Below are 15,525 nucleotides of genomic sequence, written 5' to 3'. Positions count from 1 at the left end.
TCTGTTTTTCCCTAATCAACGCACAGAGAAATAGACATAGACTACACAACTCATTTACGAGAGACATTATGTTATTGTCATGGATTTGATTATGTACAACCAGATGTGTTAAAAATAGTGCTCAAAATAGTGTAGATCTATGAATTGGGCAGCTATTATATTAGCTAGCCTATGTTCTGGCCACCCAATTATTAGCTTAGAAAAAGTGTGGTATTAAAAAGTATAATAATGTAATATAGCCTAATCACAATGTAATATCACAACTTCTACTTCACTTCAATATATACTATTATTAAAGGTTGGCTTATCGCTTTTGTGAGAGCATACCGTTTAAATTGCATTTTTGTTACATGTAGGCTCTAACATTGATCATCAATTACATAAATGGATGGGGCATTAATCAGATCTGTGATGTCACAAGTCAGTATTGGTGAAATCTAACACTAGCTGCTACTTGGGATGTATCAGTGCAAGTCAAGGCAAATGCAGAAACTACAGCCTGGAGGTTAATAAGAAGCTCTCTACTCTCTCTGTCAGTTGGAGACCACTCAATAGAAAACATCAGACTCGGGGCTGGACTCGGATACCTCTTATGCGCACTGTAAATACCACATTTAAATATTGTAATTATTTGGCGCACTGCTCTGCTCTTCATACATTGATTAATATTTACAGTCACTACCTGCGTGCGCACCTCTTTGGTAGGTGGAGAGAAAAGAATAATCACTCTCCGCGAACCCCAAAGCAAAGGAGTTGGGAGAAATTTTGAGTGAGTGGGAAAGCCGTGCTTGCTCCTTGGACTACATACAATGAAGAAATTCTAAGGTGGCAGTCTTTGTTTATTTACGCTTCCTTTGGCTGTATGTAACCAAGGACTATCTCATGAACCGGTATCCTCTTGCGTGAAATTCTGTTTTCACTTAGAACTCTGCTTCCTGGACAAATGCATACAAATGCATTTAGGAGCCCAACGGACAAGGAGTGGACACGTTTCTCCCACAGCAATAACGTGAGTAAGAAATGAGCCTCACGGAAAAATGCATAGCCTAATGTAAGACTATTCGATTGTAAAATGCAAATAGAAATATAAGTAATGCAATAGAAATGGATATGCAGTATGAAAAGTGCAATTTAAACAGAGGTTACACTTGCCTGTTCTGACAGGTCTGTGAGAGGAATCAGCTGAGTTTATTTAGCTTGTTGGCATTTTTCCATAAACTATAGAGAGTGCGCTGACCAGCACCAGCCTATAATAGCAAGTAGGCTTCTGTGAAGCAGAGATTGTAACTTGGTCGACACAAAAGTGAAACAATCGTTTCGGCTCAATTGGTTGTTAAATCGAATCGTAGGCTACATGAATTAATTGGGTGATAAATTCAGCGTTTATCTTGTTACGCGCTAGCATTCAGCCAACAGTCGTGGCTTTGACCTCTCCAACAGTCATGTTGCACGCACAATTGATCTAACAGGTAATCCTGTAAACCCGGTTCTGGCTGCAAGTAGCTTAACAGTTTTGTAAAATTTGGAGACCAAGTTGCCTTGCGCAACAATGATGGTGCGATTATCCGAGGCTTTTTCCAACAACCGGTCTTAACAAAAAGTTTGACCTCCTTGGTATTGGCTAAACAAACATAAGGACATAATGCTTTATTATGTTCATATTTACATATAGGCATGCAGTTTTTGCAGTGCTGTAACATTTGGCTGGGACTGGAGTGGTGTAGAAATGCACATGCTCTTGGAAGACCACAGAGCATGCAGGACAGAGGAAGTAACGTTGGCAAGACGTCTGTTGCCAAGGAGTCTTTTTTTATTAAAATGGAACGCTATATGATCTAAAAGAGTAAAGCCAGACACACTCACTGTTTGTAAATGTGTTTTGTATGTGCATTGTTCATTTGCCTTTGCAAAATTATGTATTGTGCTTATTCTCCCTGAGACAAGTAGTGTAATTATAGCAAGGTTATTAGTTTTTTTTATACTAGTTTTTATTTATATTTGTTCTTCGATTTTTATTTTGAATTCAGTTTAGTTGTTAGTTTTCAGACCTGATTTGCTAGTTTCTATTTAGTTTTATTTTCCTTGCCCCCCAAAAAACGATAACACACACACACACACACACACACACACAGTCTTGTACAGCTAACCTTGTGAGGACACACAATTCAGTCCCATTCAAAATACTATTTTTTCTAACCCCTAAACCTAACCCGTACTCTTTCCCTAACCTTAACCCAGAAACCTTAACACTAAACCTAACTCGTACTCTTACCCTAACCTTAACCCAGAAACATTAACCCTAAACCTAGCTCCTAACCCGTAACGTAATTCTAACCTTAACCCTAAACCCACTAGAAACAGCATTTGACCTTGTGGGGACTAACAAAATGTCCCCAGTAAGTCACATTTTTGTTTGTTTACTATTCTTGTGGTGACTTCTGGTCCCCAGATTAATAGTTAAACATGTCTCCACACCACACACCACCACACCACAACACACACACACACACAGCACACACACACACACACCACACACACACACACACACACACAGCGTCTAAGGAACTGCATCTCAGTGCAAGAGGCATCACTACAGCCCCTGGTTCGAATCCAGGCGGTATCACATCCGGCCGTGATTAGTTGTCCCATGGTGCGGCGCACAATTGGCCCAGCGTCGTCCAGGTTTGGCCGGGGTAGGCAGTCATCTTTACTGACTTGCCTATTTAAATAAAGGTCACACACACAACACACACACACACACACACCCACACACACACTACACCACATTATTTTGTTGGAATTTACTTATGTCCCCATAATCAAAACCTATTTCTTTAACTTACTTGCTGTTTCGTTGTTCATTTTTTCAGTCATTTCATTCTCAACCAGGATTTCATCTTACATCCAGCAATGAAGTTTCAGCTCTGTCTGTCTATGGCCTCTCTTCCTCGTTGCGCAGTCACTGTGTCCATTTCCATCTTGTCCAGCTGCGTATGTAACATTTCACCTAAACCCTGTTTCTTGTCTGCATCGAAGCAGCGGTCCTTGTACCTAGCATCGAGCATGGTGGGGACAACATAAAGAGGCTCAGAGAGATACCACCGAATCGCTTGTTCAGAGCCTCAAGTACGTTTGTAAGTTACCCCACGGTCTGTGTCAGCAGTTTTGTTGAGCAGGCGTTTCAATGCCATGACAGAGGGTACCACGTCTGCTGCAGACGCAGTTGATTAGCTTATTTCTCAAGTCAGTTGTTTGAATGGCGCTAGAAGTGTATTCATGTTTCCAAGTTTCAAACTTGTTCTCAAATGCCATCGACATGGCAGCAGCGGTATGAGAACCAGCACATTCTTGAGCATGCAATACGGCTTTCCTCAGTACGAAATCCTCGTCAACCCACTGTGCTGTCAGACTCAGCATGCTCATGGGGATGACATCGCTGGTCCAAATGTCAGTCGTGATGCCCATAGCAAGTAGCATGATACATTCCATTATCTTGGCGTTATTGGATTTCTCCTTTGAGTTGTCTCGCTGAAATTTTCTTACTCTTTCAAATGACTGCTCAACTTTGACTTCTTTAGTTGTTGGAAGTGTGCGCTTAGTATTTTTTTGCTTTTGTTCTGTATAGCGCTGTATTTTTCGTGGCGTCATTACATCATCTACTTATGTTATATATGTATGAACGTCAGCTTTGACATCGGCGTTAAACTAGACATCGGGCCGATGTTGCCACTTTTAGCTAATACCGTCCGATTCCGATATGCTCGCCGATATATTGTGCATCGCTAGTTTTTTTTGTGCTTTTGGGATGTCACTAGCCTTTCTTATGACCCCACACCCTTTTTGATTAGCTGAGGTGATTTGGTTAAGAGTGAGATTCTCTATCTAGAAACAATTTATCCTTGATCGGGATTGGAAGTATTGGAAACCTTGAACACGCAACTTAATGATCATCCCCAAAAATGTCTCAAACACATTAACTTGAAGAACAGTGTAGATGCAACGTTTGGTAATAGAACGACAGTTTGTGCTGTGTGTGCCGTCATTCTGTTACCAAACTTTGCATCTGCACTGTTCTTATAGTAAATGTGTTTTTGTAAAGATTTCAGTGAAAATTGTTAAAAGTAGACCTTGTGCATAGAGTTGTGTGGTTTGTTTAACTTTGCAATCATTGGTTTTTGTTTGACATGCATTTTAAGATAAAATCAGAGTCTCACCATCACTCTATTGCTCACTCTAWTACTGTGGAATTGACCAAATACAAAATATACACTTACAGTTAGGTCCCTTATGGAAAAAACTTTCCCATGTGGAAAATTGCATGTGAAAATGTGTTTTTGAAACACTTCACATGACATTCCCAACTAGCTCTCACAGTGTCACGTCAGAATTAGACATTCGTCCATGTTTCTCTTTAGTCCAATTTCGAAGTTGTTGTAAACGCGTTTAAGGTTAAGTTAAGGCAATAACTCCGAATGGTTAAGGTAAGGGTTAAGGTTTGGGATAAGCTTAAAACAAAAATCTAGAAAACAACTTTCTGTCAGTGGATTTGAACATGTCATCTTTGGAATCAGAGGCAGATGCTCACTTGAAAGTATGTGGCTCTGGATCACTACACATGTGAAAACAAAAATAGTGTTTTCAACAATGTGTATGTTTAGTATGTTTTATTCAGTGTGTGTAACGGCTTTCGTCGGTGGAAGGAGAGGACCAAAGCGCAGCGCAGTTAGTGTTCATCTTAATTTAATACAAATCAAAAAAACAGAACACTTCAAAATACAAAACAACAAAAGTGAAAACCGAAACAGTTCTATCTGGTGCAGACACACAAAGACTGAAGACAACCACCCACAAAACCCAACAGAAAACAGGCTACCTAAATATGGTTCCCAATCAGGGACAACGATTGACAGCTGCCTCTGATTGAGAACCATATCAGGCCAAACACAGAAAACCAAACACAGAAATAGAAAACATAGATTACCCACCCAACTCTCGCCCTGACCACACTAAAACAAAGAAAATACAAAAGAACTATGGTCAGAACGTGACAGTGTCCTCACCTGGAATTTGAACTCACAACCTCTTGGTTCACAGCATTCTGATCTTTCTGCTACACCACCATGCCTTTGTTAATAAATTATTTCAGCTGTATTCTTACACTTTGGACTTCAAAGTGAAACTCATCTTTGTGAAAAATAAACTCAAGAAAAACGATTATATTTATCATAGCCATTCAGGAGTAACATGGAAACAGAATAATATGGCCCACCAACTATACAGAAAAAACTAAAATTGCTGAAATAAGTAAATTAAATCAATAATGAGAGAAGTCAGATTAATTGATAATTAAAATAGCAGTGCAGGTGGCACTCTTTTGCTAAGTGCAGAGATGTATTATAGGTAATGAAAGTGTATGCAAATTCTACATACAGTGCATTCGGAAAGTATTCAGACCCCTTGACTTTTTCCACAATTTGTTACGTTACAGCCTTATTTTAAAAATGATTAAATCGTTTTTCCCCCTCATCAATCTACACACAATACCCCATAATGACAAAGCAAAAACAGGTTTTTAGAAATCTTTGCAAAAAAACAGAAATATCACATTTACATAAGTATTCAGTCCCTTTACTCAGTACTTTGTTGAAGCACCTTTGGCAGCGATTACAGCCTCAAGTCTTCTTGAGTATGGCACTACAAGCTTGGCACACTTGTATTTGGGGAGTTTTTCACATTCTTCTCTGCAGATCTTCTCAAGCTCTGTCAGGTTGGATGGGGCACATCGCTGCACAGATATTTTCAGGTCTTTCCAGAGATGTTGAATCAGGTTCAAGTCCAGGCTCTGGCTGGCCTACTCAAGGACATTCAGAGACTTTTCCCGAAGCCACTCCTGCATTGTCTTGGCTGTGTGCTTAGGGTCGTTGTCCTGTTGGAAGGTGAACCTTTGCCCCAGTCTGCGGTCCTGAGTGCTCTGGAGCAGGTTTTCATCAAGGATCTCTCTGTACTTTGCTCTGTTCATCTTTCTCTCAATCCTGACTATTCTCCCTGCCGCTGAAAACATCCCCACAGCATGATGCTGCCACCACCATGTTTCACCGTAGGGATGGTATTGGCCAGGTAATGAGCGGTGCCTGGTTTCCTCCAGACGTGATGCTTGGCATTCAGGTCAAAGAGTTCAGTCTTGGTTTCATCAGACCAGAGAATCTTGTTTCTCATGGTCTTAGTCCTTTAGGTGCTTATTGGCAAACTCCAAGCGGGCTGTCGTGTGCCTTTTATTGAGGAGTGGCTTCTGTCTGGCCACTCTACCATAAAGGCCTGATTGGTGAGTGCTGCAAAGATGGTTATCGTTCTGGAAGGTTCTCCCATCTCCACAGAGGAACTCTGGAGCTCTGTCAGTGTGACCATTGGGTTCTTGGTCACCTCTCTGACCAAGGCCCTTCTCCCCCGATTGCTCAGTTTGGCCGGGCGGCCAGCTCTAGGAAGAGTCTTGGTGGTTCCAAACTTCTTCCATTTAATAATGATGGAGGCCACTATGTTCTTGGGGACCTTCAATGCTGCAGCATTTTTTCTGTACCCTTCCCCAGATCTGTGCCCCGACACAATCCTGTCTCTGATCTTTTGGTCTGGAGTGCATTAATTAATATCTGAGCAGTGCCAACATACAATTTTTCTCCCAAGAACATATCCACACACTCAAAAATAAGAGTATGGTTACAGTACAATGTTGTGCCTTGGTTTACAAAAAGTTCAAAGGTACACATAAGGTACCTTCAGAGGTACACAGGAATTCACATGGTACTGGTCAGTGCCTTTTAGGGTACATGTGCAGACAATCTATTTTATGCCATGGCATTGTTGAAGACTTTCTGATTGACTTGTAAGGCATTCTAAAGCATTAATTATTTCCTTATAACGCTTGGTATATTTATACGGTAGAATTCAATGGCTATAGTTCATCCTTACACGTTCTATGTTTGTGCTGCTTTTGAAAGCAAAAGTCAAGTTGGAAACATTATTGGCATTGTTGAATTTGATTTTCATAATGGCAAGCTGGTACGGATGGTTTGATAACCTAGCAATTCTGTTTGGTTACCACAGCAAATACTGTAGTTATCTAGTAAACTTGCTAGCTACTTCCGTAGCAGCTAAACACATTCTACCGGCAAATGAACACATTCAATGCAACTCCGTAGAAGGTCATTTCCACTCCGCTAGTGCGTCGTGAAACACACCTTCCACGTCGTTCACTATTTTCCATAGAACTCATAGCCCCTCGTTGATTATCCCTTACATAATGGTACATTTCTCTACACAATATTTTCGATGTACAGTCAGGTACAATCATTACTGCACTTTGAAATGTAGGTGGTGGCAATGTGCTGGGTTGGGCTCATTAGGATATTTGGGGACATGGTGTAAAATATGTTGTATTTGTGCCAGCCGTCAGTGGAAATGTTGTATGAGTTTACGTGGTTAGTGAAGGTTGAGCACCTCTTTTGACAAATGGTTTGGCAATCAGTGTAAGAACTTGAGACAATCAAGAGCTGCACTCTTAAGATGTTACTGTGCATTTTTCAGTAGCTTAATATTCAATATCTTGCAGTCAGCTAGCTGCAACTCAGTTATTGTAAATGTCACAACAACTTACTGTAGCTCATCTGTCACACTCACTGACCTGATGTTGTGGAAGGGAAGTGAGTATTACAAGGATATACTGTCGCAACTAGCTATAAATGAAATATTATGTCTCTTTGGTATCACATGTGCTTATGTCAGCCTTTAACAAGGCTGGAGAACTGACAGTGTACAAGTGTATGCTGAGTTTAGACGAGGGACTCAAAAACCATCATACCAGTCGGCATAGCGGGGCAAGAAAGATGGTGACGCCAACAACAACCCAGCACTATGGTATGCATTGCTATGGTGATTTCAGTAAACAAACGGTGCCACTCAACATCCAGTAGAAAACAACACTACGGCAGATAGTTTAAATACAAGTTCCGTCTACTGTGGAGAGACGACATTCACCGTTTTGCTCTCATTGAAAACAATGACATCCGGTTTACCGTCTACCATCTACCTCATACCATGTAAACGCAGAATTAGTTAAGAATACAACAGAGCATATTTGCTGGGATGACATTCCCTCTCATTGGAGACCAAAAAGAGCTTGCTGAAAGCCACGCCTCCAATATTCTGATAGGCTGCCGTGGCTACAGTATGCTGCCAATTAACAAGTAATGTTTGTCAACAGAAGAGTCAGCGAAGCCATAGTACGTTACTAGCGTGTATTGCTAGTGGCAGCCAGTTGCCTGTAAGTTGTGTGAATTTTACAATAACTTACAGTTAAGTAAATACAAATTCACAGCAACAAGTTGCCCTTAAATTACCAGAGGATTCACTTCTTACAGTGCAGCTCATTAGTGACACATGCTCTAACAATGTTTACACAACAGACGACATCAAAGGAGGTGCTCAACTTGCATCTGCATAACCATCAAACACTTAAACTGCGACAACACTTCCACTAACACAAATACACATATATTTGACCACGTCCCCAAATATGCTAATGAGGCCCACCAGTACATTGCCCCCAATGATGACCGTTCCTTATATTGTACCCCAGGGGAAAACACTGTACCCTAGCCATACACTTATTTTTTTTAGAGTGTGTTAATACATGTTCCAAGCAAACCTGGTGGCGCTGCAGGAACACTGATGCACTCAACCAAGAGGCTGCAAATCCAAATCCCTGAAGCATTTGTGTCAAGTGTCCTTGAGCACTGCTAGTTTTACATTGATGTAATGTTGGTGGTGATAATTGGACAACTATTTACTTGATTCTGGGCATTTTTAGCAAAATGCAGGAATGTATTCCTGTCAATAAGTTTGAATCCATATTGTAACGTCTGCTTCCAACTCACACTGTCAAACACGTAGATCCCCCGAACGCAGCTCACTTTCCAGCCCACTCTCCAGCTCACACTCTCAAACACGTAGATCCCCTGAACGCAGCTCACTCTCCAGATCCCAATCACCTGAATTCTGATCACCTGTTCACACACCTGTATGTCATTATCACACACTATTTAGTTCAGTTTTTTGCACCCCATCAATGTGAGGTATTGTTTGTTTTGTGACGCACTTCTATTTGGAGCGCTGGGTTTCCCGTAATTGAATCCTCCCGTGTATGATAGTTTTTGCCTGCCTCACTAACGACGCCTTTAGCCTATTCCCTGCCTGTACTTTAGCCTATCGGATTTCCTGTTATCAACCTATTGCCTGATCTCCCGGACGACGTTACTAGCCTTTTCCCTGCCTGTACTGTTGCCTTGTTGGTGTATGACCTTCTGCCTGCCCCCGGCCAGCTACCTGCCTCCTCCTGCGATCCTTTACAAATAAACACCTGCTGCGCTCTGCCCTTGAAACCAGCTCTCTGTCTCCAATCGTGCTCATTACACATATCTCCATATGCTCACAGACCTGGTGTTGTAGCAGGATATGTGGCAGGACATTTCAGGTTGCTAGCGACCAAGAGGTTTTAAATCAAAATCCTAGATAAGGCTGAGGTCACAGTACGAAATAATACATATATATATTTATTTTTTTACAGTAATTGAAATCAGAATAATTTTGCATACTGTCATTTTAAAAGAAATTACACCTTCAAGTTGTAAACAGTATACATTGCAAAATGCAACAAAAATAAATGCAGCATGCAACAATTTCAACTATTTTACTGAGTTACAGGTCATATAAGGAAACCGGTCAATTAAAATAATTGAATTAGGCCCTAATCTAGGGATTAAATATGACTGGGCAGGGGCGCAGCCATGGGTGTACCTGGGAGGGCATAGGCCCACCCACTGTGGAGCCAGGCCCAGCCAATCAGAATGAGTTCTTCCCCACAAATGGGCTTTATTACAGACAGAAATACTCCTCAGTTTCATCATCTGTCCGGGTGGCTGGTCTCGCATGATCCTGCAGGTGAAGAAGACAGATGTGAAGGTCCGGGGCTGGCGTGGTTACACATGGTCTGCGGTTGTGAGGCCGATTGGACATATTGCCAAATCCTCTAAAACAACATTGGAGATGGCTTATGGTAGAGAAATTAACATTATATTATCTGGCAACAGCTCTGGGTGACATTCCTGCCGTCAGCATACAGATTGCACACTTCCTCAAAACTTGAGACATCTGTGGCATTGTGTTGTGTGACAAAACTGCACATTTTAGAGTAACCTTTTATTGTTCCCCAGCACAAGGTACACCTGTGCAATGGTCATTCTGTTTAATCAGCTTCTTGATATGCCGCACCTGTCAGGTGGATTATCTTGGCAAAGGAGAAATGCTCACTAACAGGGATGTAAACAAATTTGTGCACACAATTGGAGAGAAATAAGGTTTCTGTGCTTATGGAACATTTCTGAGCTCTTTTAATTCAGCTCACAAAACATGGGACCAACACTTTACATGTTCACTATAACCAGTTTTGGTATTGCCCTTGCTACAGCATTCATGTCTTACCTGAGGTGAATACCCTGCCATAGTAGATGACCACTACACAGTGTCTGTGATGGTTGAAGTGAAGTCTGAGAGTTTGTGAGAATAATGAAGTTACACCTCGCGTCACTTCATGCAGAACAACACACACAGTGTTGAACATTCTACATCAACCACATCACCTCTTTGGTAATCAGCCTTCCTCAAATGAGTCTACTGTATGGATGGCTAATGTCTATCCTAACACATTCCTAATATTGAGTTGCACCCAGAATCTCTGGTGGCACAGCTAGCACTGCGATGCAGTGCCGTAGACCACTGCGCCACCCGGGAGGCGCAGTCCAACAGTCTTGACTGACTGTTAGGCTGAGAGCCTAACTCAAAATAATAAAAAACAGATATTATATAGGCCCTAAAAAATGCTTAGTCAGTCATTTCTAACCTTCCCATAAGCCACCTTGGTTATCTACACAGGATGGTGTTTTACCCCCTTAGTTTCCCAGATGCCAGGAAGATGAGACAATGAGGCATTGTTTAAAACTCATCCAGGCTATCTCTATCTCGGATCACACTCACCATATCTTGTCTATGGAATGCCAGCTTTTAGGTTTTTATCACGAAGTCATTATTCCTGACATTTAATCCTAGTAAGAATTCTCAGTCTTAGGTCAGTTAGGATCAACACTTTATTTTAAAATGTGAAATGTCAGAATAATAATAGAGAGAATGATTTTATTTCAGCTTTTATTTCTTTCATCACATTCCCAGTGGGTCAGAAGTTTTCCTACACCCAATTAGTATTTGGTAGAATTGAGTTTAAATTGTTTAACTTGGGTCAAATGTTTCGGGTAGCCTTCCACAAGCTTCTCACAATAAGTTGGGTGAATTTTGTTCCATTCCTCCTGACAGAGCTGGTGTAACTGAGTCAGGTTTGTAGGCCTCCTTGCTCGCACACGCTTTTTCAGTTCTGCCCACACATTTTCAATGGGATTCGTCAGGCTTTGTGATGGCCACTCCAATACCTTGACTTTGTTGTCCTTAAGCCATTTTGCCACAACTTTGGAAGTATGCTTGGGGTCATTGTCCATTTGGAAGACCCATTTGCGACCAAGCTTTCACTTCCTGACTGATGTCTTGAAATGTTGCTTCAATATATCCACATAATGTTCTTTCCTCATGATGCCATCTATTTTGTGAAGGGCACCAGTCCCTCCTTCAGCAAAACACCCCCACAACATGATGCTGTCACACCCGTGCTTCACGGTTGGGATGGTGTTCTTCGGCTTGCAAGCCTCCCCCTTTTTCCTCCAAACATACGATGGTCATTATGGCCAAACAGTTCTATATTTGTTTCATCAGACCAGAGGACATTTCTCAAAAAGTACGATCTTTGTCCCATGTGCAGTTGCAAAACGTAGTATGGCTTTTTATGGCGGTTTTGGAGCAGTGGCTTCTTCCTTGCTGAGTGGCCTTTCAGGTTATGTCGATATAGGACTCGTTTTACTGTGGATATAGATACTTTTGTACCTGTTTCCTCCAGCATCTTCACAAGGTCCTTTGCTGTTGTTCTGGGATTGATTTGCACTTTTCGCACCAAAGTACGTTAATCTCTAGGAGACAGAACGCGTCTCCTTCCTGAGCGATGATGGCTGCGTGGTTCCATGGTGTTTATTCTTGCGTGCTATTGTTTGTACAGATTAACGTGGTACCTTCAGGTGTTTGGAAATTCCACCCAAGGATGAACCAGATTTGTGGAGGTCTACCAATTTTTTTCTTAGGTCTTGGCTGATTTCTTTAGATTTTTCCCATGATGTCAAGCAAAGAGGCACTGAGTTGGAAGGTAGGCCTTGAAATACATCCACAGCTACACCTCAAATTGACTCAAATGATGTCAATTAGCTCTCAGAAGCTTCTAAAGCCATGACATCATTTTCTGGAATTTTCCAAGCTGTTTAAAAAAAAAAAAAAGATCCCCTTTTCTCCCCAATTTTCGTGGTATCCAATCGCTAGTAATTACTATCTTGTCTCATCGCTACAACTCCCGTACGGGCTCGGGAGAGACGAAGGTCGAAAGCCACGCGTCCTCCGAAGCACAACCCAACCAAGCCCCACTGCTTCTTAACACAGCGCGCCTCCAACCCGGAAGCCAGCCGCACCCATGTGTCGGAGGAAACACCGTGCACCTGGCCCGCTTGGTTAGCGCGCACTTCGCCGGCCCGCCACAGGAGTCGCTGGAGTGCGATGAGACAAGGATATCCCTACCGGCCAAACCCTCCCTAACCCGGACGACGCTAGCCCAATTGTGCGTCGCCCCACGGACCCCCGGTCGCGGCCGGCTGCGACAGAGCCTGGGCGCGAACCCATTTTTCAATCTGTAAAGGCACAGTCAACTTAGTGTATTCTGACCCTCTGGAATTGTGATACAGTGAATTATAGTGAAATAATCTGTCTGTAAACAATGTTGGAAAAATGACTGTCATGCACAAAGTAGATATACTAACCGACTTGCCAAAACTATAGTTTGTTAAAACCTTTTCTCAATACAGGGGGTGCTGTTTCCACTTTGGAAAATATCGTCTCCAAATAAACTGCCTCATACTCAATTCTTGCTCGTACAATATGCATATTATTATTACTATTGGATAGAAAACAATCTCTAGTTTCTAAAACCGTTTGAATTATGTCTGTGGGTGAACCAGAACTCTTTCTACAGCGAAAATCCTGACAGGACATGCGAAGCTCTGAAAAATAGTCTCTGATCTCGGATCAGTTTTAAGCTCTGTGTCTGCCCTATGGATCGAAATGAACTGCACCCGCCTTCCCCTGGATGTCAGTAACCAATGAGAAAGTGGAATGGCGTCTCTACGTGTTTCTCAGAGTTTATAAAACGCAATGGAGTGAGATGTCCCTTCTTTTGGACGCTCGCCAGGACGCAAGGGAGGACATCTAATGGCATGCTCAAAAGCTCTCGTTATTGACCAAAGATCTATCCGTCTGTGATTTAATTCGATATAGGTGTTAGAAACATCATAACGAAGTTATTTGAAACCGATTTATATCAGTTTATGCGAGTATATTGTATTTTTCGGAATTTCCTTAGTATTGCGTTTGAGGATTGGACATGTGTGTGCCGTGTAGCTATCGTTAGCTGCTAGTTCCGAAGTTGAAGAGGTCGTTTTACAACAAAGCAACGATTCTTTTGGACAAAGGACACATTGCCCAAGATACTGATGGAAGCTCGTCCAAAAGTAAGAGTTATTTATGATTTTATTCCGTATTTATGTGGAAAAATGTAAACGCAGTTGTCGGCCATTTTTTGCGGCACTAGTCTGGCTGGAACTCACAATGTATGTCTTGTACGTTATTTTAAAAATCTAAATCAGCGGTTGCATTAATAACCAATGCATCTTTCATTAGCTGTCCAACCTGTATTTTTTTAGTCAATCTAATCGATAAATAATCGTAAACATAGGTGCCTTTCCAAGATGGCGCCGGCCAGAATGCATGCCATGTTTGACAGATTACATTGCATAACCACGATTTGTTGATGCTAAATATGCATATTTTCGAACAAACTCTATATGCATTGTGTAATATGATGTTACAGGACTGTCATCTGAAGAATTCTGAGAAGGTTAGTGAAAAATTAATATATTTTGGTGGCGATAACGTTATCGCCCCTTTTGCATTGATTCAATGCTGGGGTGATGTTAGCTCATGTGGTATGCTAATATAACGATATATTGTGTTTTCGCTGTTTAAAACACTTAGAAAATCTGAAATATTGTCTGGATTCACAAGATCTGTGTCTTTCGATTGCTGTATGCTGTGTTTTTTCAGAAATGTTTTAGGATGAGTATTTTGGTAATTGACGTCGGTCTCTGTAATTATTCCGGCTGCTTCCAACGCTATTTCAGATTGCAGCTGCAATGTAGAACTGTGATTATACCTGAAATATGCACATTTTTCAAAAAAACATATGCCTATACCATAAATATGTTATCAGACTGTCATCTTATGATGTTGTTTCTTGGTTAGTGGCTATATACAGTGGGGAGAACAAGTATTTTATACACTGCCGATTTTGCAGGTTTCCTTACTTACAAAGCATGTAGAGGTCTGTAATTTTTATCATAGGTACACTTCAACTGTGAGAGACGGAATCTAAAACAAAAATCCAGAAAATCACATTGTATGATTTTTAAGTAATTAATTTGCATTTTATTGCATGACATAAGTATTTGATACATCAGAAAAGCAGAACTTAATATTTGGTACAGAGAACCTTTGTTTGCAATTACAGAGATCATACGTTTCCTGTAGTTCTTGACCAGGTTTGCACACACTGCAGCAGGGATTTTGGCCACTCCTCCATACAGACCTTCTCCAGATCCTTCAGGTTTCGGGGCTGTCGCTGGGCAATACGGACTTTCAGCTCCCTCAAAGATATTCTATTGGGTTCAGGTCTGGAGACTGGCTAGGCCACTCCAAGACCTTGAGATGCTTCTTACAGAGCCACTCCTTAATTGCCCTGGCTGTGTGTTTCGGGTCGTTGTCTTGCTGGAAGACCCAGCCACGACCCATCTTCAATGCTCTTACTGAGGGAAGGATTGTTGGCCAAGAATCTCGCGATACATGGCCCCATCCATCCTCCCCTCAATACGGTGCAGTCGTCCTGTCCCCTTTGCCAGAAAAGCATCCCCAAAGAATGATGTTTCCACTCCATGCTTCACGGTTGGGATGGTGTTCTAGAGTTTGTACTCATCCTTCTTCTTCCTCCAAACACGGCGAGTGGATTTAGACCAAAAAGCTCTATTTTTGTCTCATCAGACCACATGACCTTCTCCCATTCCTCCTCTGGATCATCCAGATGGTCATTGGCAAACTTCAGACGGGCCTGGACATGCGCTGGCTTGAGCAGGGGGACCTTGCGTGCGCTGCAGGATTTTAATCCATGACGGCGTAGTGTGTTACTAATGGTTTTTCTTTGAGACTGTGGTCCCAGCTCTCTTCAGGTCA

General features: G+C 41.8%; 1 protein-coding gene across 1 annotated transcript in view; it reads left to right on the top strand.

Moving 5' to 3' along the window:
• The first annotated feature begins 520 nt into the window (after positions 1-520).
• The window catches only part of LOC111971228 (collagen alpha-1(XXIV) chain-like), a 180,747-nt gene continuing 165,742 nt past the window's right edge, over positions 521-15,525 (top strand). Inside the window, exon 1 of the mRNA XM_070445997.1 lies at positions 521-1,009. Within this exon, the coding sequence (XP_070302098.1) occupies positions 954-1,009 (56 nt within the window). The 5' untranslated portion in view covers positions 521-953. The remainder of the gene's footprint in view (positions 1,010-15,525) is intronic.

This window comes from Salvelinus sp. IW2-2015, linkage group LG13, assembly GCF_002910315.2.
Source record: "Salvelinus sp. IW2-2015 linkage group LG13, ASM291031v2, whole genome shotgun sequence".
Taxonomy (NCBI): domain Eukaryota; kingdom Metazoa; phylum Chordata; class Actinopteri; order Salmoniformes; family Salmonidae; genus Salvelinus; species Salvelinus sp. IW2-2015.
Note: the sequence above shows the minus strand (reverse complement) of the source record. Positions and strands in the feature narration are given on the sequence as shown.